The 21944-nt window shown below is 39.9% G+C and overlaps 10 protein-coding genes across 10 annotated transcripts; 7 read left to right on the top strand and 3 right to left on the bottom strand.

Annotated features, from left to right (window-relative positions):
• Window positions 1-542: 542 nt before the first annotated feature.
• HG535_0F04800 (uncharacterized protein) lies at window positions 543-3629 on the top strand (the record flags this gene model as incomplete). The annotated part of the gene is made up of 1 exon (XM_037289798.1): window positions 543-3629. The coding sequence occupies one exon, from the start codon at window positions 543-545 to the stop codon at window positions 3627-3629; it is 3087 nt and encodes a 1028-aa protein (XP_037145693.1).
• Window positions 3630-3980: 351 nt separating this feature from the next.
• UTP13 (U3 snoRNA-associated protein UTP13) lies at window positions 3981-6407 on the top strand (the record flags this gene model as incomplete). The annotated part of the gene is made up of 1 exon (XM_037289799.1): window positions 3981-6407. The coding sequence occupies one exon, from the start codon at window positions 3981-3983 to the stop codon at window positions 6405-6407; it is 2427 nt and encodes an 808-aa protein (XP_037145694.1).
• Window positions 6408-6642: 235 nt separating this feature from the next.
• Window positions 6643-7242, top strand: RSA3 (Rsa3p; the record flags this gene model as incomplete). The annotated part of the gene is made up of 1 exon (XM_037289800.1): window positions 6643-7242. One exon carries the CDS (start codon window positions 6643-6645, stop codon window positions 7240-7242), a length of 600 nt encoding a protein of 199 aa, XP_037145695.1.
• A 131-nt stretch (window positions 7243-7373) lies between these two features.
• CCC1 (Ccc1p) lies at window positions 7374-8330 on the bottom strand (the record flags this gene model as incomplete). The annotated part of the gene is made up of 1 exon (XM_037289801.1): window positions 7374-8330. One exon carries the CDS (start codon window positions 8328-8330, stop codon window positions 7374-7376), a length of 957 nt encoding a protein of 318 aa, XP_037145696.1.
• A 1061-nt stretch (window positions 8331-9391) lies between these two features.
• On the bottom strand, window positions 9392-9790 carry HTB1 (histone H2B; the record flags this gene model as incomplete). Its single annotated transcript, XM_037289802.1, has 1 exon — window positions 9392-9790. One exon carries the CDS (start codon window positions 9788-9790, stop codon window positions 9392-9394), a length of 399 nt encoding a protein of 132 aa, XP_037145697.1.
• An 810-nt stretch (window positions 9791-10600) lies between these two features.
• HTA1 (histone H2A) lies at window positions 10601-10996 on the top strand (the record flags this gene model as incomplete). Its single annotated transcript, XM_037289803.1, has 1 exon — window positions 10601-10996. The coding sequence occupies one exon, from the start codon at window positions 10601-10603 to the stop codon at window positions 10994-10996; it is 396 nt and encodes a 131-aa protein (XP_037145698.1).
• Window positions 10997-11221: 225 nt separating this feature from the next.
• Window positions 11222-13210, bottom strand: MSC3 (Msc3p; the record flags this gene model as incomplete). The annotated part of the gene is made up of 1 exon (XM_037289804.1): window positions 11222-13210. The coding sequence occupies one exon, from the start codon at window positions 13208-13210 to the stop codon at window positions 11222-11224; it is 1989 nt and encodes a 662-aa protein (XP_037145699.1).
• Window positions 13211-14525: 1315 nt separating this feature from the next.
• On the top strand, window positions 14526-15194 carry ADK1 (adenylate kinase ADK1; the record flags this gene model as incomplete). Its single annotated transcript, XM_037289805.1, has 1 exon — window positions 14526-15194. One exon carries the CDS (start codon window positions 14526-14528, stop codon window positions 15192-15194), a length of 669 nt encoding a protein of 222 aa, XP_037145700.1.
• A 340-nt stretch (window positions 15195-15534) lies between these two features.
• Window positions 15535-19311, top strand: HG535_0F04880 (chromatin-silencing protein SIR4; the record flags this gene model as incomplete). Its single annotated transcript, XM_037289806.1, has 1 exon — window positions 15535-19311. One exon carries the CDS (start codon window positions 15535-15537, stop codon window positions 19309-19311), a length of 3777 nt encoding a protein of 1258 aa, XP_037145701.1.
• A 774-nt stretch (window positions 19312-20085) lies between these two features.
• On the top strand, window positions 20086-21894 carry ASF2 (Asf2p; the record flags this gene model as incomplete). Its single annotated transcript, XM_037289807.1, has 1 exon — window positions 20086-21894. The coding sequence occupies one exon, from the start codon at window positions 20086-20088 to the stop codon at window positions 21892-21894; it is 1809 nt and encodes a 602-aa protein (XP_037145702.1).
• Window positions 21895-21944: the final 50 nt, after the last annotated feature.

Genomic DNA, 21944 nt, shown 5'->3' on the forward strand with positions numbered 1-21944 from the left:
GGCGCTTTTATAAATATCGAAAATAGCTCCTCAGCCTCACCGCAATGTCTATAGGTGCAAATACACCTTTAGTTCACCTTTTTTTTCATTTCCTTTTATTTGATTCTTGCGACTCGTAACAGTTCCCGAAGGTGCTAAAAGAAACGAGGTCTGAAAAAGTTGAAAATTTTCCCCATGAAAAGCTCATCTCATAACAAAATAAATCAACTTATCAACAGAAAGAAAGAAATGATTCGTGAGCAATCAGAAGCTTATTATACACTCTTTTGGTAAGAAATAATATTCAAACGGAGTCTAGCATAGAAAATCATCAAAAATAGACATAGAAGAGGAGAGACAGCCAGAAAGTAGAAACAGTATAGAAAACATCGATCGGCCTAAGATTCAATTCAGTAAAGCTTGTTTTAGGTACGATACTGAAGAATCAGAAAAATCTGTGATTAAAAGCTATTACAACGGCGGACGAAGGAGAGTACGAGAAATTCCGGGGATACACAGGATACAAGATAAAAACAAAAAAGTTAAAAGCAAGGTAACACACCATGGTGGCTACGAAGATGCCTCGTAAAAACTTGGGCAGCTATGAAGATAGAAAAGTAGGTCAGAAGCTACCTGTAAATACTGCAAAACTAAAAAAAAAAGCTCAGATTGCTTCCGAGGCTCCAATTATATCTAATAGGCCCAGAAGGTTCAGTTTGATATATTCTTCAGATTCCTCGCTGACCGATGTACCAGAAGAAGGCAACCGAAGAGTGGATTTGGGAGTCTCTGCCGCTAATAGAAGACATGGAAAAGTGAAAAGTATATCAAATAATGCCACAGGTAAAAGAAGTAAACTGATACACCAGTCTTCTAATTCAGATAATGAAAGCACAGATTCATCAAACTATCAAGCTGTTGCAAGCGACAACAATAATGACTATGGTGTTGATGAAGGTGATGAAAACAGTAGCGATAGTGATAGCGAAAGTGATAGTGACAGTGATAGTGGCAGTGATAGTGATAGTGAACTAACGAGTTCTGACGATGAGACTATAGATTTTGTCAAATTAACCGCCCAAAGGAAGAAAAGAGCGATGAAGGCGCTTTCTGCCTTGAAAAGGAGTAAATCACCTACAAAATCTGCTGTAAATGATGAAAAGCGCATTGGAAAAAATAAGGAAAATCGTGTTTCAACTCAAGTGCAGGATTCAACTTCTGATCCCGCCTCCGAGTCTGATTACGATTCTAATCAGAATTCTGGGTCTTCCTCGGATAATGAGGGAAGCGGTGTTGATAACAACGGTGCATTGGCATTTAATTTCAGAAAGGATGACGATGGGATAAGGTATGGTAGAGTGAGCAACCAGGGCAGTGAAGAAGATATAGGTGAGGAAGTTAAAGAATCTAATGAAATACAAGTTTCAGCACTAGAGAATGACAATTTAAATCGATTTAATGTTCCAGAATTCTCCGCGTCAGAAGAGTCTGAATATGACATCGACCAAGATGCGTACTTTAATGTGATTGATGATGAAAACATTTCGTTGAATGAAATGGACACTGGATTGGAAACCGGAGAAGACGAGCTGCCATTGCTTCAAGAGGAAGAAAAGAATCTAGTCTCGCAATTGCAAGATGATGATGAACTATCGTTTGATGGTAGCATACATGAATCTGGCTCAGATCCCGCAGAAAGATCTAGGAACGAAAACAAGAACAAAGATGAGGAATACGATGATGAAGATGAAGAAATGACAATTTTCGATATGCCATTTTATGAAGATCCAAAATTTGCGAGTCTCTATTACTGTGAAGATGGCAATGAACCTCGTCTAAGTTTGAGCACTTCTTTACCACTGTTGATAACTGATGAGAAAAGGTTGAAATTGAAGAGAAGGGAAGCGAAAAAGATTGAAAGAAAGGAGTTAATGGAAAGAAGACGAAATTTAAAACAAGGTAAAAATAAAGGTTTGAAGGTTGATGTTGGTGAATACATATTCGGTGTATTTTTCCAAGACGAGAATGAGGATGACGATCACGACCACGACGGTCGTAGTAGGGAAGGTAAACGTCGCGTAGAGTTCAACAAAAACTTGGATTTAGAGTCACCATTGCGTCGGTTGGGTTCCGCGGCAGCATCTGATGCTAGTTCGGACGATGAATATGAGAACATCTTATTAGACATAGCCCATTTGCCATCAGAAGATGATGATTATATGGACGAGGAAAAGAAAGAAGATTTGAAGGATAGCTCAGGCAGCGTGGTAAAAGTTGAAGAGATAGAGCGTAAAGATTATGTTCCGGGCGATTCAGAAATCGATATGGATGCAGATGAAGGTTATGACGATGATGATGACGATGACGATGATATGACTGATACCAATGTTTTTATCGATATTGATGACTTGGATCCTGATTCGTTCTATTTCCAAGCACTTGACGATGAAAACTCGTCTTCCTTTTCTGAAACGACATCTGATGATACGGATTTGGACGATAAAAAAATCTCTAAGGATGAAGTTACGGAAACCATAGTATATGTCGACGATGAATCAACGGACGAAGACGATAATTTGCCATCACCAAGCGCTCAAAGCAAGGCTATTGGATCAAAAGCCAAAGAGGTTGTCAGTGCCAATATAGTTGGGCTAAGACCCCCAAAATTAGGAACATGGGAGACTGATAGCAAACCCTTTACAATAATTGATGGTCTTTCCACAAAGTCTTTGTACCCACTAATCCAGGAGCATCAACAATTTTTAGAGCAACAAAGAGCACAGTCCCAATCACCGGACGCACATTCTATGCCCGACCTAAGTCCAGCTAATGGAGATGAATTGACACTGAACGAATTGTTAAATATGAGTGAGTTAGAAGACGAAGAGAGCGCTGCACCATCATATTCTAAAGCAGTTTCTGATTGGTATAAAAAACCTACGGTACCTCTTTCTGCCTTCCGAAACAAAGGTGTCAACTCTATGGAGGAGGATGAGTACATGCTGCCCGCCAATTCTACTAGGAAAGTACCCATTGGTTATATAGGAACTGAAAGAACTCGCAGAAAGATTGATAAAATGAAAGAATTACAAAGAAAGAAATCTGAGAAGAGAAGGAAATTGAAAAAAAGAAAGAAGTTGCTCAAGCTAAAGAGGGAACGAGAGCGAATGGATAAGGAAAACTCTCTGTTGAGCGAGAAAACACCTGAGCTTGATGCGGGTGCCTTAATTGATACTCTTCATCCATTTTCGGAGATCGAATCGCAAACTGATAACTTCAAAAAGTATTCTATTCCGGCCTCTGAGAGGAAGAATTCTGCTAAGAGTGTGGGCCTGGAAGAGATCAATGAAATTCTCGGTAAAGATAATAGTGATCTCAGCTGTGTATACGATATACCTGCAACTGGTGCTGATTTAATAGGTATTTCTGACGCGGATATTGTGACATCTCTAACTGCGCCAATCCAACTGACGGACTTTGAAAGTGGCAGTTCATGGAGAAGAAGACAGAGTATGGTAGAAGCCGCGGCTGAGAACCTTCGTTTTACAAAAAATGGGTTATTCAGTGAAAGTGCTTTGGCCGATATCGAAGGTATTATTGGAAATGGCCCTACCTCTGGTGCTTTCGAATTCAATGAAGCTCTTCAGTAAAAAGTATTGCATCGGGACACGCGAGAATGTATTTGCCCAGGTTCCAGTGGCTCATTCTTGTTTGTCTCCTTTTTTCGCACTATTATATAATTATTTAATCTACTACTGTAGAAAACACATGATTTTGAGGATAAATAGCATTAAAGGTAAAAATGGTCCCTTCTATTGGGTGCTACAATTCAGTTGATAAGAACAGTGTTTGTAGTTTGACCTGTTTTCGTGCGTAATGATTGAAAAATTTCAGAATCGCATCTCATCGCATAAAAAAAGCTAGTAATAGATTCAAATAGCTGGTACACAACCATAATGTATCACCAAAAGTTATATTTTAATTGTCACAAGCTCTAAAATATGGATTTGAAAACTAGCTACAATGGTACCCCATTGAATCCAATATACGCTGGCAGTGGAGCGATTGCCACGATATCGAAAGACGGAGATATACTTGCTTGTCCGATGCTGGATGAGATAAATGTCATTCAGCTGCTACCGACTCGAAAGATACTGCATACGATTGAAAATGATGATGAACAAGAAATAACTGCGTTGAAATTAACCGCGGATGGCCGATACCTGTGCTTTGTGTCGCAAGCACAATTGCTTAAGATCTTTGACTTAAGTACGGGAAAAATACTCAAGTCGATGAAGATTTCCTCGCCCGCATACATCCTTGACACTGATTCCACATCTACTCTTGTGGCTGTCGGTGGTACTGATGGTAGTGTGACTGTTGTTGATATTGAAAACGGGTATATTACGCATTCATTGAAAGGGCATGGTGGCACAATTTCGAGTCTCAAGTTCTATGGTGAGCGCAACAATAGCAAGTGGCTCTTGGCGTCGGGTGATACTAACGGTACCGTCAAAGTTTGGGATTTAGTGAAAAGGAAATGTTTGCATACCACCCAAGAGCACACGACAGCGGTTCGTGGCATGGACTTCCGTTCAACAGACGATGAAGATACCCTGCAAATGATCACTGGTGGCAGAGATGACATAATCAACTACTGGGAATTGAATATGAAGAAGAAATGTAAACTTTTGAAAACAATTGCTGTTCATCAGCAAGTCGAATCATGTGGGTTTGTCAATTCACCTGAACGAAATCTGATATATACAGCAGGTGGTGACGCAGTTTTTCAAATTGTATCTCTGCAAAATGAAGGCATTATAAAGAAAACACGGAAGCCTATAGAGGAACTGTTTATTGTAGGTGTACTACCAATTTTAAATGATCAACAACTTTATCTTGTTCTATCGGATCAAACTCTGCTTTTGTTGGATATGCAAAGGGCTTTGTCAAGTGGCGAGGAAATTATGAAAATAGAATCACGCATTGCTGGTAACCACGGTACAGTTGCCGATATCAGAGCTGTGGGTCCAGATTTAGACAAATTGGCTTTGGCTACAAATTCGCCTGCACTAAGAATGATATCCATGCCTAGGGATTCAAATGATACACTGTGTATTGATGCTGAAATTTATGAAGGACATGCAGATCTTTTGAATTCATTGGATGCTACTGAAGACGGATTATGGCTTGCAACTGGTTCTAAGGATAATTCAGCTATTTTATGGCATTACGAAGTTGCTACTTGTAAGTTTATAGCGTATGCCAAATTTGAGGGTCATGCCTCGTCGGTTACTGCAGTGGGACTTCCAAATGTTGTCACTAAAGGATGGCCAGAGTTTATCATAACGGCATCGAATGACCTCACTATCAAAAAGTGGATAGTTCCCAAACCAACGGGTGGTAAAACTGCCTCTCTTCAAACTGTAAATGTATCGGACTATACGTTCCGTGCTCATGAAAAGGATATCAATGCGCTTGCAATTTCACCAAACGACTCTCTTTTTGCGACGGCTTCTTATGACAAAACATGTAAAATTTGGAACTTAGACTCAGGGGAACTGAAAGCTACTTTGGCTAATCATAAACGTGGTTTGTGGGATGTAACATTTTGTCAGTATGATAAATTCTTGGCTACCTGCTCTGGTGACAAAACCATTAAAATATGGAATTTAGATACATTTGCTGTTGTTAAATCTTTGGAAGGACACACTAATGCAGTTCAAAGATGCTCTTTTATGAACAAACAGAGGCAGCTAGTAAGTAGTGGTGCAGATGGCCTTGTCAAAATTTGGGACTGCTCTACAGGTGATTGCTTGAAAACGCTGGACGGCCACGGTAATAGAATTTGGGCTTTGACAGTTTTGGAAGATGGAGATCTTATTGTAACTGCCGATGCAGATGGAGTATTCCAATTCTGGAGGGACTCTACAGAAGAACAAAAAGAATTGGATGTTGAGAAAGAGAAATTGAAAGTTGAACAGGAGCAATCGCTACAAAACTATCTCGCTGACGGCGATTGGACGAATGCGTTCTTGTTGGCAATCACATTAGATCATCCAATGAGATTATTCAGCGTTTTGAAAAAATCGATTTCAATTCGAGATAGTGAAACAGATAGTACTGTTGTTTTCAATAAGGAGCTTGACCATACGATATCAACGCTTAATAGCGACCAATTACTTCTCCTTATGAAGAGATGTAGAGATTGGAATACGAACGCAAGAACACACTCCGTTGCTCAGAAAACAATAAAATGTATTTTACTTCAACATAACATCGCCGATTTGAGTGAGATTCCCGGCTTGGTTCGCATAGTCGAAAGCATAATACCCTACACAAAGAGACACGTTTCAAGAATTGATAATTTAGTTGAGCAAAGTTATATCCTTGACTATTCATTGGTCGAGATGGAAAATCTTTTCTGACCCTGAGGAAAAGAAAATAATATGTACAGTAATCAAATTTGTAAACTCTTCACATTTATTATGGGTCGAATTTGTGACATCGAAGAAGTTGAGGTTACCCGCCCGCTCCGCACAAATTTTTTTCAGAATTTCATTAGATGAGATGAGATGAGATGAGATAAAACTGACACTTTTGAAAGAGTATCTTATGATAACCATAACATTGCAATAAAAGAGTGTATTGAACTGTTTTAACATGTCCAAGAGCGAATTAAGAGCGGTAGACAATACAGCCAAGAAATCAAGAAGAAAAAAGAAAAGAAGAACGTTAGATGTATCAGATTCTTCCTCTTCTGAATCAGATTCGGAAATAGAAACGAAACCGGATCAGAGACAAGAGGCTATTGAAGTAGATAATGACATTGAACTCACTGACGATGAATCCAATAATTTTACTGAAAAAGGCCCCGACAAAATCTCCGGTGCAGAACAGTGGAAAGACGAAACACGAGATGAATTGAATTCAATACCGTTTACCAAGACAGATTTGACAAACAAAAATGATTTCAATCAGAAGAGTAACAGCAATGAAAACGGTGTTCAAGACTCTTTGGACCTGAAAAAAGTGAGAGAAACCATTGAAGAAGACCAAAAAAAAATGAAAAAGATTGGCGAAGCAAACTTAAAAAATGATTACTTAGGATTGATTTTTGAAAACTACGGTGAAGATATCAATTCATTAAGGGAAGCGCCAGACTTTACAAATAAATCACTAGTAATACTAGCGAATGTATTGAAAGAGGGTTCGGCAATGTTCGATGTTGAGACCTTGAAAACTATGCTAGATACAAAATGAGAAATGGCAGAAGAATGGGGAAAAAATTTTCAAGATGATATAATAGAAAGTGAATAAGTGTTATTATCATTATATATAATGTACAAAAAAATATGATTGAGCAGGAAAATATAAATAAATTTTAGATGTTCTTAACCTAAGATTTTCACAAAATAGAAAGCCGCACCAGCAGCCACACCGCCGACCAGAACCATTTGTACACCCTCACCAATTTTTTTTGATAGGGTACAATTATCACTCATTGAAACTTGAGTCTTCACGAATCCAAACCAGAATAAAGTGATAGTCATAACAACGGTAGACCATAGCAAACCTGCGCCCACTTCATCAACAAAAAAATATGGCAATAAAGGCACTAAACCTCCGAAAAGGTAACCACCACCAATTGTCACTGCACTAATGATTTCTCTGTTCTCTGCTGGTTCATCGAGCCCTCGGCCATATCTTATAATGAAATCTACCATTAGTTCCGGAGTCCTCTGTAAATCCTTTATAAACGATACAATCGTTTCATCTGAAAAATTGGGGTTAATATCTAGTAGAATATCTTCAATTTCATGATTTATCATGGTAGTATTATCGTAAAATTTTCTTTTTTCTTGCTTGACCTCTGAATGGTAATAATCGCCTTCACTTTTCGCACCCAAATAACCACCGAGTCCCATTGAAATCGCTCCTGATATTAATTCAGCGAATCCACCTGTTATCACTAATTTCGAATCCCCTAATGACGATAGACCTGCTGTCAATGCAAATGGGACCGTTAGTCCATCACTTAACCCAATTACTAGATCACTGATCACACGTGGATCCACAGAATTGAAGAATCCCCTGTGCGTTTGAGAATCGCTACTTTGCGTGTCCTTGTCCATTGATAAATTCAATTTACCGCTACTGTTTGAAGCACGACGGGCTCTTGCAGATTCCAAATCAATATTTGAATTAGTGGCCGTGGTCCCGTAACCTACCTGAGATGTGATGGATTGGCTATCGCTGGTCAATAATGGAGCTGTTCCCTCGTTTTCACTTCCTGATCTGCCAAATCTCATAAAATTGACCATGGCATTCTTTAGAGCCACCACTGACATTTCTCCTACTTAGTTATTGAGCCAAAAGAGAAAGAGAAATAATTCTTTGTGAGAACTCAACTGTGGGAAGAGAAAAAGGCGTATGATGACACAAAGGGTTTATTTCACTGAAGCGAAGCTATTGCCGGTATACCTTAAAATCACTATCTAAAAACGAGAAGTACTCTGTCTTGACGAACCTCCCTCTAACAACTATAATACCTAAATTTTATCAGTAATTTTGATTTAATTGATCACCAAAAGTCTTGAATAAATTGTTCAAATGTAAACCAAAATTCTTCTTTTGTATTGTTATCCGTTCTATTCTTTCTCCTAGTTTTTGATATCTTCGCTTCGCATCGCCTTTTTTGGGTCTTTTTTTTTCTTTATTGGGATTACAAAAAAGACACTTAAGAATTGACCAATCAGAAACCACAACGTTAGTCATAAAAAGTGAGAACTATAGCTTTTAGTCTCAGTAACTTGACAATTGGTCTTTGAAGTGGTCTTAGTCAATGGAAAGATGTTCCCAGATAGCACTAGCTGTTGAAAATCCAGCTGGTAGCCCTCTTTGCCTGTTTATTCTTCTTTCTTTTCTGTCTCTATTTATATTTTGTTAATGAATTGTAATTTTAAACCAAGATGTGCAGAGAAAGAACGAAGAAAAGGTGATCAATCACAGTAAATACCTGCCAATTGTACAAAGTACAGAGATGACAAATAAGAAGAATAAAATCCTGTAATGATACGATTAGGAGTCCGTTCTAGCTGCTCTCATTCATCTTGAAAATAGGACACAGTAACCTGCGACGTCTAATCAAGGCAGAGGTGCATATTGTCTTTGCGTGGTGCTCAATACAGAAAGGAAGGGCTTTACCTCGAGGTCCACTTTGGCTCCACTTGGTGTCGTGGAGACCCGTTGCACCGTTGCGCCGTTGCGCCAGCTAGACACACAGCCACACAGCAAAGGCAGACCGAAGCAGTAAGACATGAAGTGAACTATTGTACATTTTATTAAAACCCCAAAACAAACCATATATCGATATGTAAAATTATATATGTGTAGCTAACTACAGCGTAGCCTAAGCTTGAGAAGCAGCTGACGAATACTTGGTCACGGCTCTGGTTCCTTCAGAGACAGCGTGCTTAGCCAATTCACCAGGCAAGATCAACCTGACAGCAGTTTGAATTTCTCTTGCTGAGATAGTTGACTTCTTGTTGTAGGCGGCTAGTTTAGAAGCCTCCGTAGCGATTCTTTCGAAGATATCGTTGACAAAGGAATTCAAAATCGACATCGATTTCTGAGAAATACCGGTATCTGGATGTGTTTGCTTTAGAACTTTGTAGATATATGACGAGTAGGTCTCCTTTCTAACCTTACCTCTCTTCTTGGCATCTGGTGCTGAAGCGGTTTTCTTGGCTGCTGGTTTCTTCTCAGCTGGAGCTTTGGAGGCAGGTTTCTTTTCAGCTTTACCGGACATTTTGTATTCTTATTGTGGTGACGTTGGTTGTGTCTGTATTAAAATGAGTCTGTATTTCTCCAAGAATCTAGAGCGAAGAACATTTCAGCACCTCCCTTTTATACAAAATGTCTCGTACATCGACGATGTGTGGAATGATGCAATCAACAGAGTCTTCCTTCTTGTTTCAACGCCTCCCTCTGTTTGCTGCTGCTGTTGCTTAGTATTTTGCCTGTGTAATACCTACAGATTGCTTACTTTTTCGCGTTCTGAAAGTTTCACACAAAGACTCTCTGCTTTGCTGTCTGAGCCGTCCCCGCGAAACTCTCAGAACGGCGCGCGTTTACCATTTTGGGGATCCGCGACGACTGACCATACTTAACAGAAATCTTGATTTTTCATCAAAAATGAATTTCTCGCGAACAAAACGATTTCAATTTCAACGTTCCAAACATTTCCCCTCGCATGCGAAAAAACTGGAACACGGCCCCTAAAAATGCCACAGAGGAACGTCGCAGGGGGTGGCGATCATCACTATTATACCGCAGCGTTTACAGGTACAGCCAGTGCACTCACACTGCGTGATTTTCTGTGGCGGGCGTTGGTGGTATCTTCCGTCTGTTTCTCATGCGGAATGTGCACTCTGCTGCGTCCTGTTGGCTTTGAAGTGCACAGTTTAGTTTTTGCTATCTGAGTTGTATATAAAGATAGTGGTTTCGATCATGATGGCCATGTCGATGTTCTCTCATGTGGATTGGTTTCAGTTTGATTGTTTCGCAAGAGGTCAAGTATCGCACTCATTCGTAAAATAAACATCACATAGAAAATAAAATGTCTGGTAAAGGTGGTAAAGCTGGTTCTGCTGCTAAAGCTACTCAATCAAGATCTGCTAAGGCAGGTTTGACCTTCCCAGTGGGTAGAGTCCACAGACTGTTAAGAAAAGGTAACTACGCACAGAGAATTGGTTCTGGTGCTCCAGTGTACCTGACAGCAGTCTTGGAATATTTAGCCGCTGAAATTTTAGAATTGGCTGGTAACGCCGCTAGAGATAACAAGAAAACAAGAATCATCCCAAGACATTTGCAGTTGGCCATCAGGAATGATGACGAGTTGAACAAATTGTTGGGTAACGTCACGATTGCTCAGGGTGGTGTTTTGCCAAACATTCACCAAAACTTGTTACCAAAGAAGTCAGCAAAGACTACAAAGGCTTCTCAAGAGTTGTAATTATAAGGATTTATTTGTGGGGCATGTCAATGTATTAGAACTAAATATAAAAATAAATAAGAAAAAAAATGTAAAATGCCGGGGTTTTCTAGTGCTTGTATAATATAATATATCATCTGTTTTGAGTTTGAAAAAGTCCGGAGGACGAGTATTGTAATGTCGATTTAAAAAAAAGATTATACAAGAACGTAGTATTAATATTTGAGTGATGAATATCATTACAATTTAAGAACGATTAAAAAGTTTTGAAATGAAGTTTTTCTTGCCCTTCTGTTTGGATAAACCAGATCCATTTTCAGCGGAGTTATTTGCCATGTTTTCATTTTCTTGCCCGATTGCGTGGGTCGATGCTTGTTGCCCTATTTCTGGCACGGTGGTTCTTTGAAACGAAGACCTTTGCCCCGAAGGAGTGGGAGCAGCGGCGGATGGGGAATTCGCACTTGCAAGCTGTTTCTCCCTCTTTGGTGGCTGGTAACCGCTATTTTCAGCGGAAAACTGCTTAATTTTATCAAACACATTTTTGAGTTTTGATTTACGTTCACCACTTTCATTTTTCTTTAAGGTTTCCGTCACTGAAATTGGCTCTTGCACTTGAAGCACATCTGAAGCCGTTGTTGTCTTTGTTGCAGTGGTACCATTTTGCGTTTCGAATACTTGCGAGTCTTGTTCTTCAATGGAAAGATTTCTGGAATTGTCGTTCGTCTCGTGCGAAGCCCCTGATAGTTTTTCAGCCAGGTCTTGCCTGTCCTCACGCATAGATTGCACCCCCGGTAAATTTTGTGTACTTTGAGTTGGAGGTTTTGTTTGGGTTGCCTGAGCATGTTTTTGCGGAACTCGAGCATGTGGTTGCGATAAATTATCCTCCACCTGAACAGAAGGGACTGTTTCAATTGCATGCTGCTTGTTATACTTATTTTGCGCGATTGCCAATGCCTGCGCGTACATTTCATCGTCAGCAATGAGTCTACTGGATGAGTTGTTTAGCTCAGTGATTGCTTTTACAGCAGGAGACGGTTTCTCTATTGGTGAATCATCGCCTTTATTATTCTTGTTGAAGAATCCACTTATTTTTTTTGAACCTCTTCTTGAATTTTCACCAGTAGTTGGTGCTTTACCCGTAACGCGCGGTTCTTCTCTTAGATTTCTCTGTCCTAAAGTGCTCATTCGGTTGTTCTTTTCGACAGGAATATTTCCGGAATAATTGCTCTGGCTATAAACCTTTTGTTGAGCCACAGCAAGCGCTTTGTTATACATCTCCTGTTCAGTCATTGGGTGACTTTGAGTGGCCCTTTTTTTTTTTAAATGGCTGTCAGCTTTTTTTTTTGGTGCTGCTGATCGTTGTACCTTGTTTCTGATAGTTTTTTTGCCATTTCTCTTCCTCTCACCAGGTGGGTATTCCAAAGCATCTGAAAATGCAGAAATACTGCTGGTTTGATCCAACGGTACTTCTCCATCTGACAGCTGTAATTCAGCATCGTATTGGGATGAATTTCGGGGTTCTGTAAGTGCTGCATATGCATGACCAACGGCAGGTGCTGTACTGTGCGAATCGTCCTCCTCCGAAAGCTCATCTAATCCGTTCTCCTGCAAGATAAAGTTGCCACTAAACTCATCAAAATGCCTGTTTGAATCAACAAGGGGGATTGCTTGCGTTGTAGTTGTTGTAGTTTCTACATATTCGTATCCATTAACCCTTTTAATGGTTCTTTTTGTGATGGACTGAGTTCTTCCATGAGGATCTTTCACTTCGGTTGTCTTGACTGTTATAGAATTGGCTCTTGATCCATTACTCGGATTGGAGTTAACCGAAACGGGTAAGTTACGTCTGTTATATTTGTTTGAAGAGGCAATAGAACTTGTTCTACCTTGTCCCGGTTGACCGGACGATTGAGATCTCAAAGAGTACGTCCTGTAGTTCGGAACAACACCAGAGTTTCTACTGCTATTCATGGCACCCACGGAAAGAACACGATCAGGAACCCTATTTTTATACTGAGCACTCTGATATCCAGCACTATGCGTCATTGACTGCGCCCTTCCTGGCTGCTGAGACCTTCCAGTAGCCCCGTGAGTTGCCAAACCGGTAGATGCAGCGTAAGCTGCAGCTGCCGATAGCTGGGGATTCCTCTCACCATTTTGTTTGTCTCTGTAGTAATAATCGTACCTCGAAAGGTCCGGGACCCTATGTTCCTTTTTGGTCAATCCAAATACCATCGCCCTACGCTATATAAAAGGGGGATAATTAGAAGCTTGGATTACTGTAAATTGAATGTGTCTTAAAATTATGTGGCAAACCTCGAGTATACAGACAGTTGTCCGGTTTAATATAGCTCCAGCTTCGCTACTTAATCAATTGTCTTTATCTAATTGTATTTTCCTTTTTTTTTTTCACTCCCCTTTTGAGAAACAGAGGTGAAAATGTACCGAACATCGCTGCAGAGGAAACCGGAGCGTGGGGAGCGAGAGCGCCTTCCAAGGGAGTTAAACGTTCTTGGTACTTGAAATAAAAATGGATAGCTTTGAGTTAGCTCTCTCTTGATGAGCAAGATATCTGTACAATGGTTTCTTAAAACTTGACATATTATTGTTGTCTTTTTGGAAGTATTGAGAGGCCAGTTTTGCTCTAATCGTGAAACCGTGTTATCTCAGGAATTAGCCGCTCATAACATAACGCCTTGGAAACAGGGAGGGGAGAAAATTAGAAGTCTCAGTTTGTTTATTCATAAAATGGTTTTAAGATAGCGATATATTGATGCAAGTGCAGGTGCTGGTTTTTTCAAGCCTGAAATCGTCCTTCAGACAGTATCGGTTGTCGGGACCACAACAGCATCCATTAATCTGAAACATATCAAAAAAGAGCACATGTAAAAAACAGGAGCTACCATGCCCATGGGCGCACATCACGAGTCTCGAAATCAAAAATGTCGGGGCTATTCTCAAGTTTTCCTTCAAGGGGAGGTATGCGGCGTTTATGTATCCAAATGAGGTTTTAGGCGATCAGAATAGTCTACTGATTATTCAACTTGGGAAACACACAACCCAATGAACCAAGAGTCACTGTCCTGGTCCTCCAGGCGATATCTTGCTTGTGGGAATTCCAGCAAGCACGAGTAGGCTGTGTGCGAAGCGCATTAATGGCTCGCATCTACAAGATGGATTGAGATGAAATGAGCACATAGCATCATTATAAGAGCATAATTCTTCTCGCATGTTGTGATACTGATGAATTTAATGGTACTGGTGGTCAATTCCTAACAGTTTACATGGTCCCTTTTGTTTGAAGCTCTCCGGTGTTACCCGGTTCAAAAAATTAGGCGGACCAATCAAAACAGGGAAGCCCTCGAAAATTGTGTCCATTTGGTCCGGATGTTGGGAAACCTCTGGTGAACACAGTGAGAACACTGGTTGTGACAGTCGTTGAGTAGCTTTCCAACGGAACAGCTCATAAAAGACGCAACGCTTAAGGTAAGGTTAAATGCGAGTCGCAGTGTAGGAATCGAACTCTAATTAAAACCCTACAATAAGAATCATGGCTCAAGAAGACTCAATCAGAATGGTCTTAATTGGACCACCTGGTGCCGGTAAAGGTACCCAGGCACCAAATTTAGTTAAGCGTTTCAATGCTGCTCATTTGGCTACCGGTGATATGTTGAGATCGCAAGTTTCCAAGGGCACCGAATTAGGTTTGGAGGCAAAAAAGATTATGGACAAAGGTGGTCTTGTCTCTGACGACATTATGGTTAATATGATCAAAGACGAATTGCTAAACAATGCCGCCTGTAAAAATGGCTTCATATTGGATGGTTTTCCAAGAACTATCCCACAGGCCGAAAAGTTGGATAAGATGTTGGCAGAACAAGGTAGACCATTGGAAAAAGCTGTCGAGTTGAAAGTTGACGATGATTTATTGGTTGCTAGAATTACCGGTAGATTGATTCACCCTGCTTCCGGTAGATCTTACCATAAATTATTTAACCCACCAAAGACTGATATGGTTGATGATATAACTGGTGAACCTTTGATTCAAAGATCCGATGACAACGTCGATGCTTTGAAGAAAAGATTAAACGCTTATCACGAACAAACCGAACCAATTGTCGATTTTTACAAGAAGACTGGTATCTGGGAGGGTGTTGATGCCGCTCAACCACCAGCCACCGTATGGGAATCCATTTTGAAATGTATTGGTAAGAACTAAGAAGCTGTATCATTTTTTGGATAGATACATATATATATATGTAATTTTCATTTAAGTATTTATGGCCTCACTTTCGCTACTGTTGCACCAGTCACCCACAACGAATCCTTTGTTTGGGATCAACAATCCCATCGCTCGAAACAGTTTGTGGAAAATTTCTGAGGCACTCAATCACTTTGATAGATGTACACTCGTCTAGGGTCTAGAAACTACTTTTGATACAGTGGGCACTATTTATCGGTCATCCGTTAGACATTTATTAATCTTTGGAAACCCTGCGCTTCTCATATTTGAGGTGATAGCAGTTGGGAATTTCTTTTAAGCTAAAAAGGGTCCTAGCATGGACAGTAACAGTATTCCCCCCATGCCAGCTTCGGAAATCTCAAAATCAACCTCTGGATATCCACAGAAAAAATCAGAAACCAGAGAACCTATTAGTACACTGGAAAAAAAGTTAGATAGGGGACCGCAATCAGAAAACACGAAGCTGGACGGGCAGTCTGAAAAGAAGGTAGATTCGATTCAAACTAACAGTATCAAACTCGTGAAATTCACGCCAACAAGCAAGAAGTGGGAAAAACCATCCAGTGGTAGTGCACCAGGGACACCTGTACGACGGAGGGAGCAATCTACAAAACCTTTACCTCGTTCACAGTCCTTAAAGCTAGCAAGTCTAGATTCAATACCCCTACCCGGCGTAGACACGGAAGGACGTAATAACGAAGAAAAGAATGACAAACTGCTGGGACTACTTCGCTCTAAGAATGCGCATGGGAACTTTTTAAATTTGACCATGAGCAAAGAGGAAATGGCTGCTGCACCAAAGTCATACTCAACTTCTACCCGAGAATTTATAAGCTCTAATAATACCGCTAGAATACGAACTTCTCCTGTAAGAAAAGAAATAACTAATATTGATGTTAACAAACTAGCTGAACTTAGACGTACGTCATCTCCACGAGATGAATTGAAAAAGGAGGAGCGTTCTAATGAATCGAGGGCAAATAATATGTCATTTTCTTCTAGTGTTGAAGAGCTTCTAAGGAGGAGGAAAGTCAAGCAGCAAAGCAGGATACCTAACTTGCCTTTCAGACATGCACTAAATTTTCCTTTGGCAGTCAACCCCGAAAACAGTGAACTAGCCAAAAAAAATGCCGAAAAATACAAACTCCATAAACCTGTTTCAAGTTCAGCTGAGGATCACGATCAGACTGAAACGGTATCGAATGATCTGAAAAAAGCAGGCTCTGAAGGAAGAGATGTGCAAGTTCAAGATGCAGCTGAAAAAGAATCAATAGCCCAAACTCTCCATACAGAAAATTTGCCAGTTATTAAGTCTTCGAAAGTAATGGAGACGCAAATTAGGAAAGGCGCAACTGTTGAGAAGGATAACATACAAAATGATGAGGAGAAGCAAGAGGTGTCAATCAAAGAGAACAGCAACAAAAGTACCACATATAAGGACGGTATTCCAAGTGCAAGTTCTGCTAGTCTAGCAGCAAAACCCGATATGAGGAACATCGATGATGAGTCAATAAGAAAGAGCAAGGTAGTTGCTGCTTTTGAAGAACATTCACAATTAACCGAAACTCCAGACGTTTCTCATTCAAAGCATATAATCCTTCAAACTCCTATGAAGCGGCATGAAAATTCTTCAACTTTTAAGAATAACAATAATTCAGCCATCCTAAAATCTTTGAAAGCAAAATGGAAAGAAATACTTCAATCCGAGGATCCATATAGCGGAGACCGGGCCAAAGAGCTAGTAAAGTTTTTTGGTGATACCCAGGTGGGGCAAGAAAGAATCGACACTTCTCAGGGGCGGTCTCTTCTAAAGATGCATCCCGGCATCACTAAGGCGGATGATTTACCTCACGATCCTATCTTTGACGGCTTCAGACCTACTGTCGTATTGACTCAAAACGGGAATAGATTAATGAGTAGAAATGGCGTGTCGGCCGCCAACACTAATTCAAGTAATAATGCGACTGGGCGAAATCCGCAAAATGCTGTTGACCATACCAACAAACAATCGCCTTCAAAGCCACCAAAAGTTACAAACTCAGGAAATTCGATGGAAACTAATATCAATGCCATCATCCAAGAGCCTGCTCCTTACCTAACGGTACCAAGGGAAATTCCTAGTGAGAAAATTCCAAAGTTAAATCCATCTAATTCAGGTACTCCACGATTCAGTAAGATCAAGGTGCCACATATAAATCTGAAAAGCACATTTGCGTCTAACACAAACAGCACATTAGCTTCGAATACCTATCGAAAAAGTATCTCACCAAAAATTTCTGATCCTGAAACTGAAACCAGAAAATTCAATCGAACATTTCCCTCGAGTGTTCTAACGAAGTTGCATGGAAAACGTCGTTACGGTCGAGAGATTATACAGGGCTTGGTCCAAACCGGCGTAGCCCAACATAAACCTTTCAGTGAAGATTCCGACGTAAGTGTCACTAATGATATCTGCTCAGCTAGCAATTACGAGGTATCTTATGCTTACTATTACCAACAATTGCAGAGAAGGGGTAAACTTGAATATCTAACTCTCGATAACCCAACTGAGACTAAGTTAGTTGAGAACGCCTCTGTATTACATCAGCCAACATCTGATTCTAGCGTCAGAATGAAACATGTGATGAGTAGCCCCGAAAAACTGAATGGCAAATCAGACATCGAAGGTTATTCGAAAGAGGGTTGGATGAAAGAATGGCGGTCCAAACTAAGGACATGCACAGTCTATTTTGATATACCTGGTTCTTCGGAAATTGGTGTTCCGGGAAACCAGACAGATTACTTGAAAAGGATATTCGAGGTGGATTTTGGCGTCAAGTTAGCGAAAACCTTGAATGAACACGTAGATTTGATGATAATAAATGAAAATTGTGATGGCATCGATGATAGAATTCCGTTCTCGCAAACGGTGACGAATGCAATTCCAGGTGTTAAATGCGATAAGAAACTAAGGGTGTGGAATCAAGCAAAAGCTTGGCAATTCATTAAAAATTTGGGGATAGTAGTACCGCCTTTTAAATCCATCTCTGCAATGCAAGTTCGCTCGAAAGATAGTAAACAGAAGGAGAACTTAAATAAGGAAATGGCCGAGAAGAATGTGGTGGCTGTAAAAGCAACAGAAGAAGAACTAAAAGGAAAAGAAGTGAATGTTGAACAACAAAAAGAAAAAGAAGTAGAGAAGAGAGAGTCAGAGAAGAGAGAATTAGAGAAGAGAGAATTAGAGAAGAGAGAATCAGAGAAGAGAGAATCAGAGAAGAGAGAATTAGAGAAGAGAGAATTAGAGAAGAGAGAATTAGAGAAGAGAGAATTAGAGAAGAGAGAATCAGAGAAGAGAGAATCAGAGAAGAGAGAATTAGAGAAGAGAGAATTAGAGAAGAGAGAATTAGAGAAGAGAGAATTAGAGAAGACAGAGACAGAAAAGAGAGAATTGGAGAAGACAGAGACAGAAAAGAGAGAATTAGAGAAGAAAGAATTAGAGAAGAAAGAATTAGAAAGGAATGTTAAAAGGAAAGAGGCTGAACGAAAAGAAGTAGAAAAGAAAGGAATAAAGAGAGAAGCCAATGAAGTAAAAAAGGCAAAGGTTTCATCAGTTAAATATAGCAGAAATAAAAATATTGTTGAAGGCCAAAAACATGATCGCGGAAAAAACCAAAATTTGCCGATCCTGGCAGAACCCTTCAACTCTAATCCGGTTCAAAACCAAAATGACCAAAGCGAAATTTCAGCACTCGAGCAGGAAAGCGACGATGAAAAGTCATACTTAGAGGGCCTTCTAGAGAACGCTTCCATCATAACGGATGCGAAAGACAAACAACTTGAAGATGGAAGAAGGCTTGTACTAAAACTTTCTAGAGAGGTGATGCTGAGAGAGCTCAAAATAACTTCACTTGAAGGTCAACTAAGATCATCTCAAAAGGAGATAGAAAAAGAACGGTCTACTTTGGAGGATTGCAAAAAGTTATTGACTGAGAAAGATCTCATAATTTCTGAGTATCAACAACATATCGAAACCCTCACGCAAAATAAGCGCTCAAGAGACAAAGACGACAAGGACACACAGACAAAAAAAAAGTACCGGAAACTAACAAAGTAATGAACGGGATACACTCGCACACTCTTCATAAGTTCCTTTACTTTGTGCTTTCTTTTTATTAGCGACACATTTTCTAGATCATTATCGCATTCATTTTTCAAAATGTGATTGTCATTTACGACTCTGATGAGCCGGAATTTGAAGCTGAATCCCTCGAAATCTACCCGGTTTTCCTAAAATTGTAAACAGGGAAGATCGATAGGGCACTTTTGCAGTCATCAACCCATCAATTCCAGCAACCCAAGACAATAGTTGCACGCTGTCCTTTCCCTAATCGCATAACCACAAAATCGCACTAGCTCACCTGACGTGTACCAGAACTGTGAACCCTGATCCTCAAAACATGGCCAATTGGAGAGATTGAAATGTGATCTCGCATTTGAAGACAGAACTAGTGACTTGGGAGACTGCCAAAATCAATACTGTTTTTAAATGGATGGGAACATCGTACTCAACTAGTTCTTCAAGTTTTAGATAATAGTTAGCGTTTCGCCAATAATTTATATCTGAAGGGTAAAATGCTCTTCCAGGTTGCGAACAGTCAACTTCAGTTCAGTTGTCTGTTCGATCACTGCTCTAGGGCTTAATATTAGTTCTGTTAGAATTCTTTTTATAGGCCATATATCAGGGTTGCACTCATCTCAACGCGAAGAGTGCGTTTGTTCGCATTTTTAACAAATCTTGAAAGCGAGGAGGATTAATCAGGAAAACACAATGAATTAGGAGGCCTCATGAGTTTCACCTCGATTTCAACCAATTGACATTCTAAATCTTATGAACGGTAACAAGAGAGAGCTCTCTAATGACTCTAATATAGTAGACAGAGCTTTTGATATCAGCAAACCCAGACAAGATAGCAAGAAAAACGCTTTTCATTATATTCATCCTAGTCAAAGACCCCAGAAAGCGTGGCTCACTTCGAAAGCTAACAGGTCTTCACATCTCAAAGAAAATCTAAGCTTTAATCCACTAAGGTCTCTTTTGCGGTCTTCACCAGGCAATTTTTCTGTTATCACAGCTTCTGAAAGAAATATGCAGAAGAATGAGAACCCAATAGATAAGAACGCGGCACGCGATCACATGAATATCAATAAAAATTCTTCATCAATGCGAAATTCAAGTATCAATGATACTGCAGTCTCTGATCATCAAGGTCCACGTCCGATTAGTGTCGATGATTGTTCAGTGAATAGCACTTGTAAAGTATCTGTAGATGCAAATGGAGGTTATGACATGTTGGAACCACCAATACGGCCTGGGCGTTCGATCAAGGACGATACTCCTGTACAGACACTGGAGCCGCAAGATTCTATGAAAAAGATGATTGAGGATATAATGAGATATGAAATCAGAATTGCTAGTCTATATGGTAGAATGGCAAAAATGCAAAAAGAAAATGATATTCTCCGAGATGATTTCAAGATGGTATCAGAAAGGAACATCGATTTGACCTTATCTTTGCGGAAAAAATTGAATAGTAGGTCAAAAGAGGCATTTTATGATAGTGCTGAAGAGCAGAGTACTTCAAGAGAAGATAGAAAGAGAAAAGTTGCTGATGTCGTTGAAGATAGAGATAACCCAAACGGCATACAACATTTCAAGAGGCAAAATACTCATTCTACGCAGGTCACTGATAAAGCTGAGCTGTCAAAAATGCTTGAAAAGCTTCAAAGGAGCATAATTAAAAGATTAGAAGAGTACAGAGGAGTACAGAAGAAATTAGAAAAGAGATTTGAGCAGTTGGAAGAAAGTGAAAAACATCAGCTTGATTCATTAAGGGAGGAAAGTCCGTTGATTAAACACTTAAGATCAAATTTACTTAGAGTTCACAATGAGTTGAAGGTGGTCAGAGAATTTGGAAATGTACGAGCTGCAAACCTGAAGGCAGCATTGGATCTCCAAAAGAATAATGTGGTAGTGCTTAACAGGAAACTCGAAGCTAATCATGTTCACATGGACAAGTCCAGCAAGTCTCTTAGAGAGGCTTCTAAATATATAAAATCTTATCAAATGGCATTCAATGAACAAAGAAAACAGATATTAGATTTATCTGACAAAGCTTCACAGATTAACTCCACCAGCGCACCGAAGGCAATAGAAAAAGAACAACTATCTAAAAGTGACAATACTACAGACATGGAATCATTGACGAAAGTTATTGAGATCCAGCGAGAGGACATATCCATTTTGAACGAAGAGTTGCATCAAGAGAAGTTGAAAAATAAATCTCTCTTGCGTACTTTAGAAGGCCACAATACCGGGCAGCAAAATGGAGCAATTCGTGCCAATGATCATCAGCGGGAGGGCCTAACAAAGAGTTATATCGAGGTACTGGAGCAACAGGCCCAAGACAAAGAAAACTATCATAAAAGAATACAGCATATTCATAAGACCTACCGAGCTATTTTGCATCAAAAGGACGTTGAGCACAGGAATCACTTGAATAGCATATCTTTGAGTTTTAGGGAGAATAATGAACCAAAATCACTTTCAACCAATGTTATAACTGAAAAGAAATCAGACCCCAACTCCGGCCTCGTCATTACATTTAATGATCATAAAAGGGCTGGAGATAAAACCTGATCTACTTCCACTCAATGCGGACGGCTCTTCATTTACTTCTTCTTTTTGTG

This window comes from Zygotorulaspora mrakii, chromosome 6, assembly GCF_013402915.1.
Source record: "Zygotorulaspora mrakii chromosome 6, complete sequence".
Lineage (NCBI taxonomy): Eukaryota > Fungi > Ascomycota > Saccharomycetes > Saccharomycetales > Saccharomycetaceae > Zygotorulaspora > Zygotorulaspora mrakii.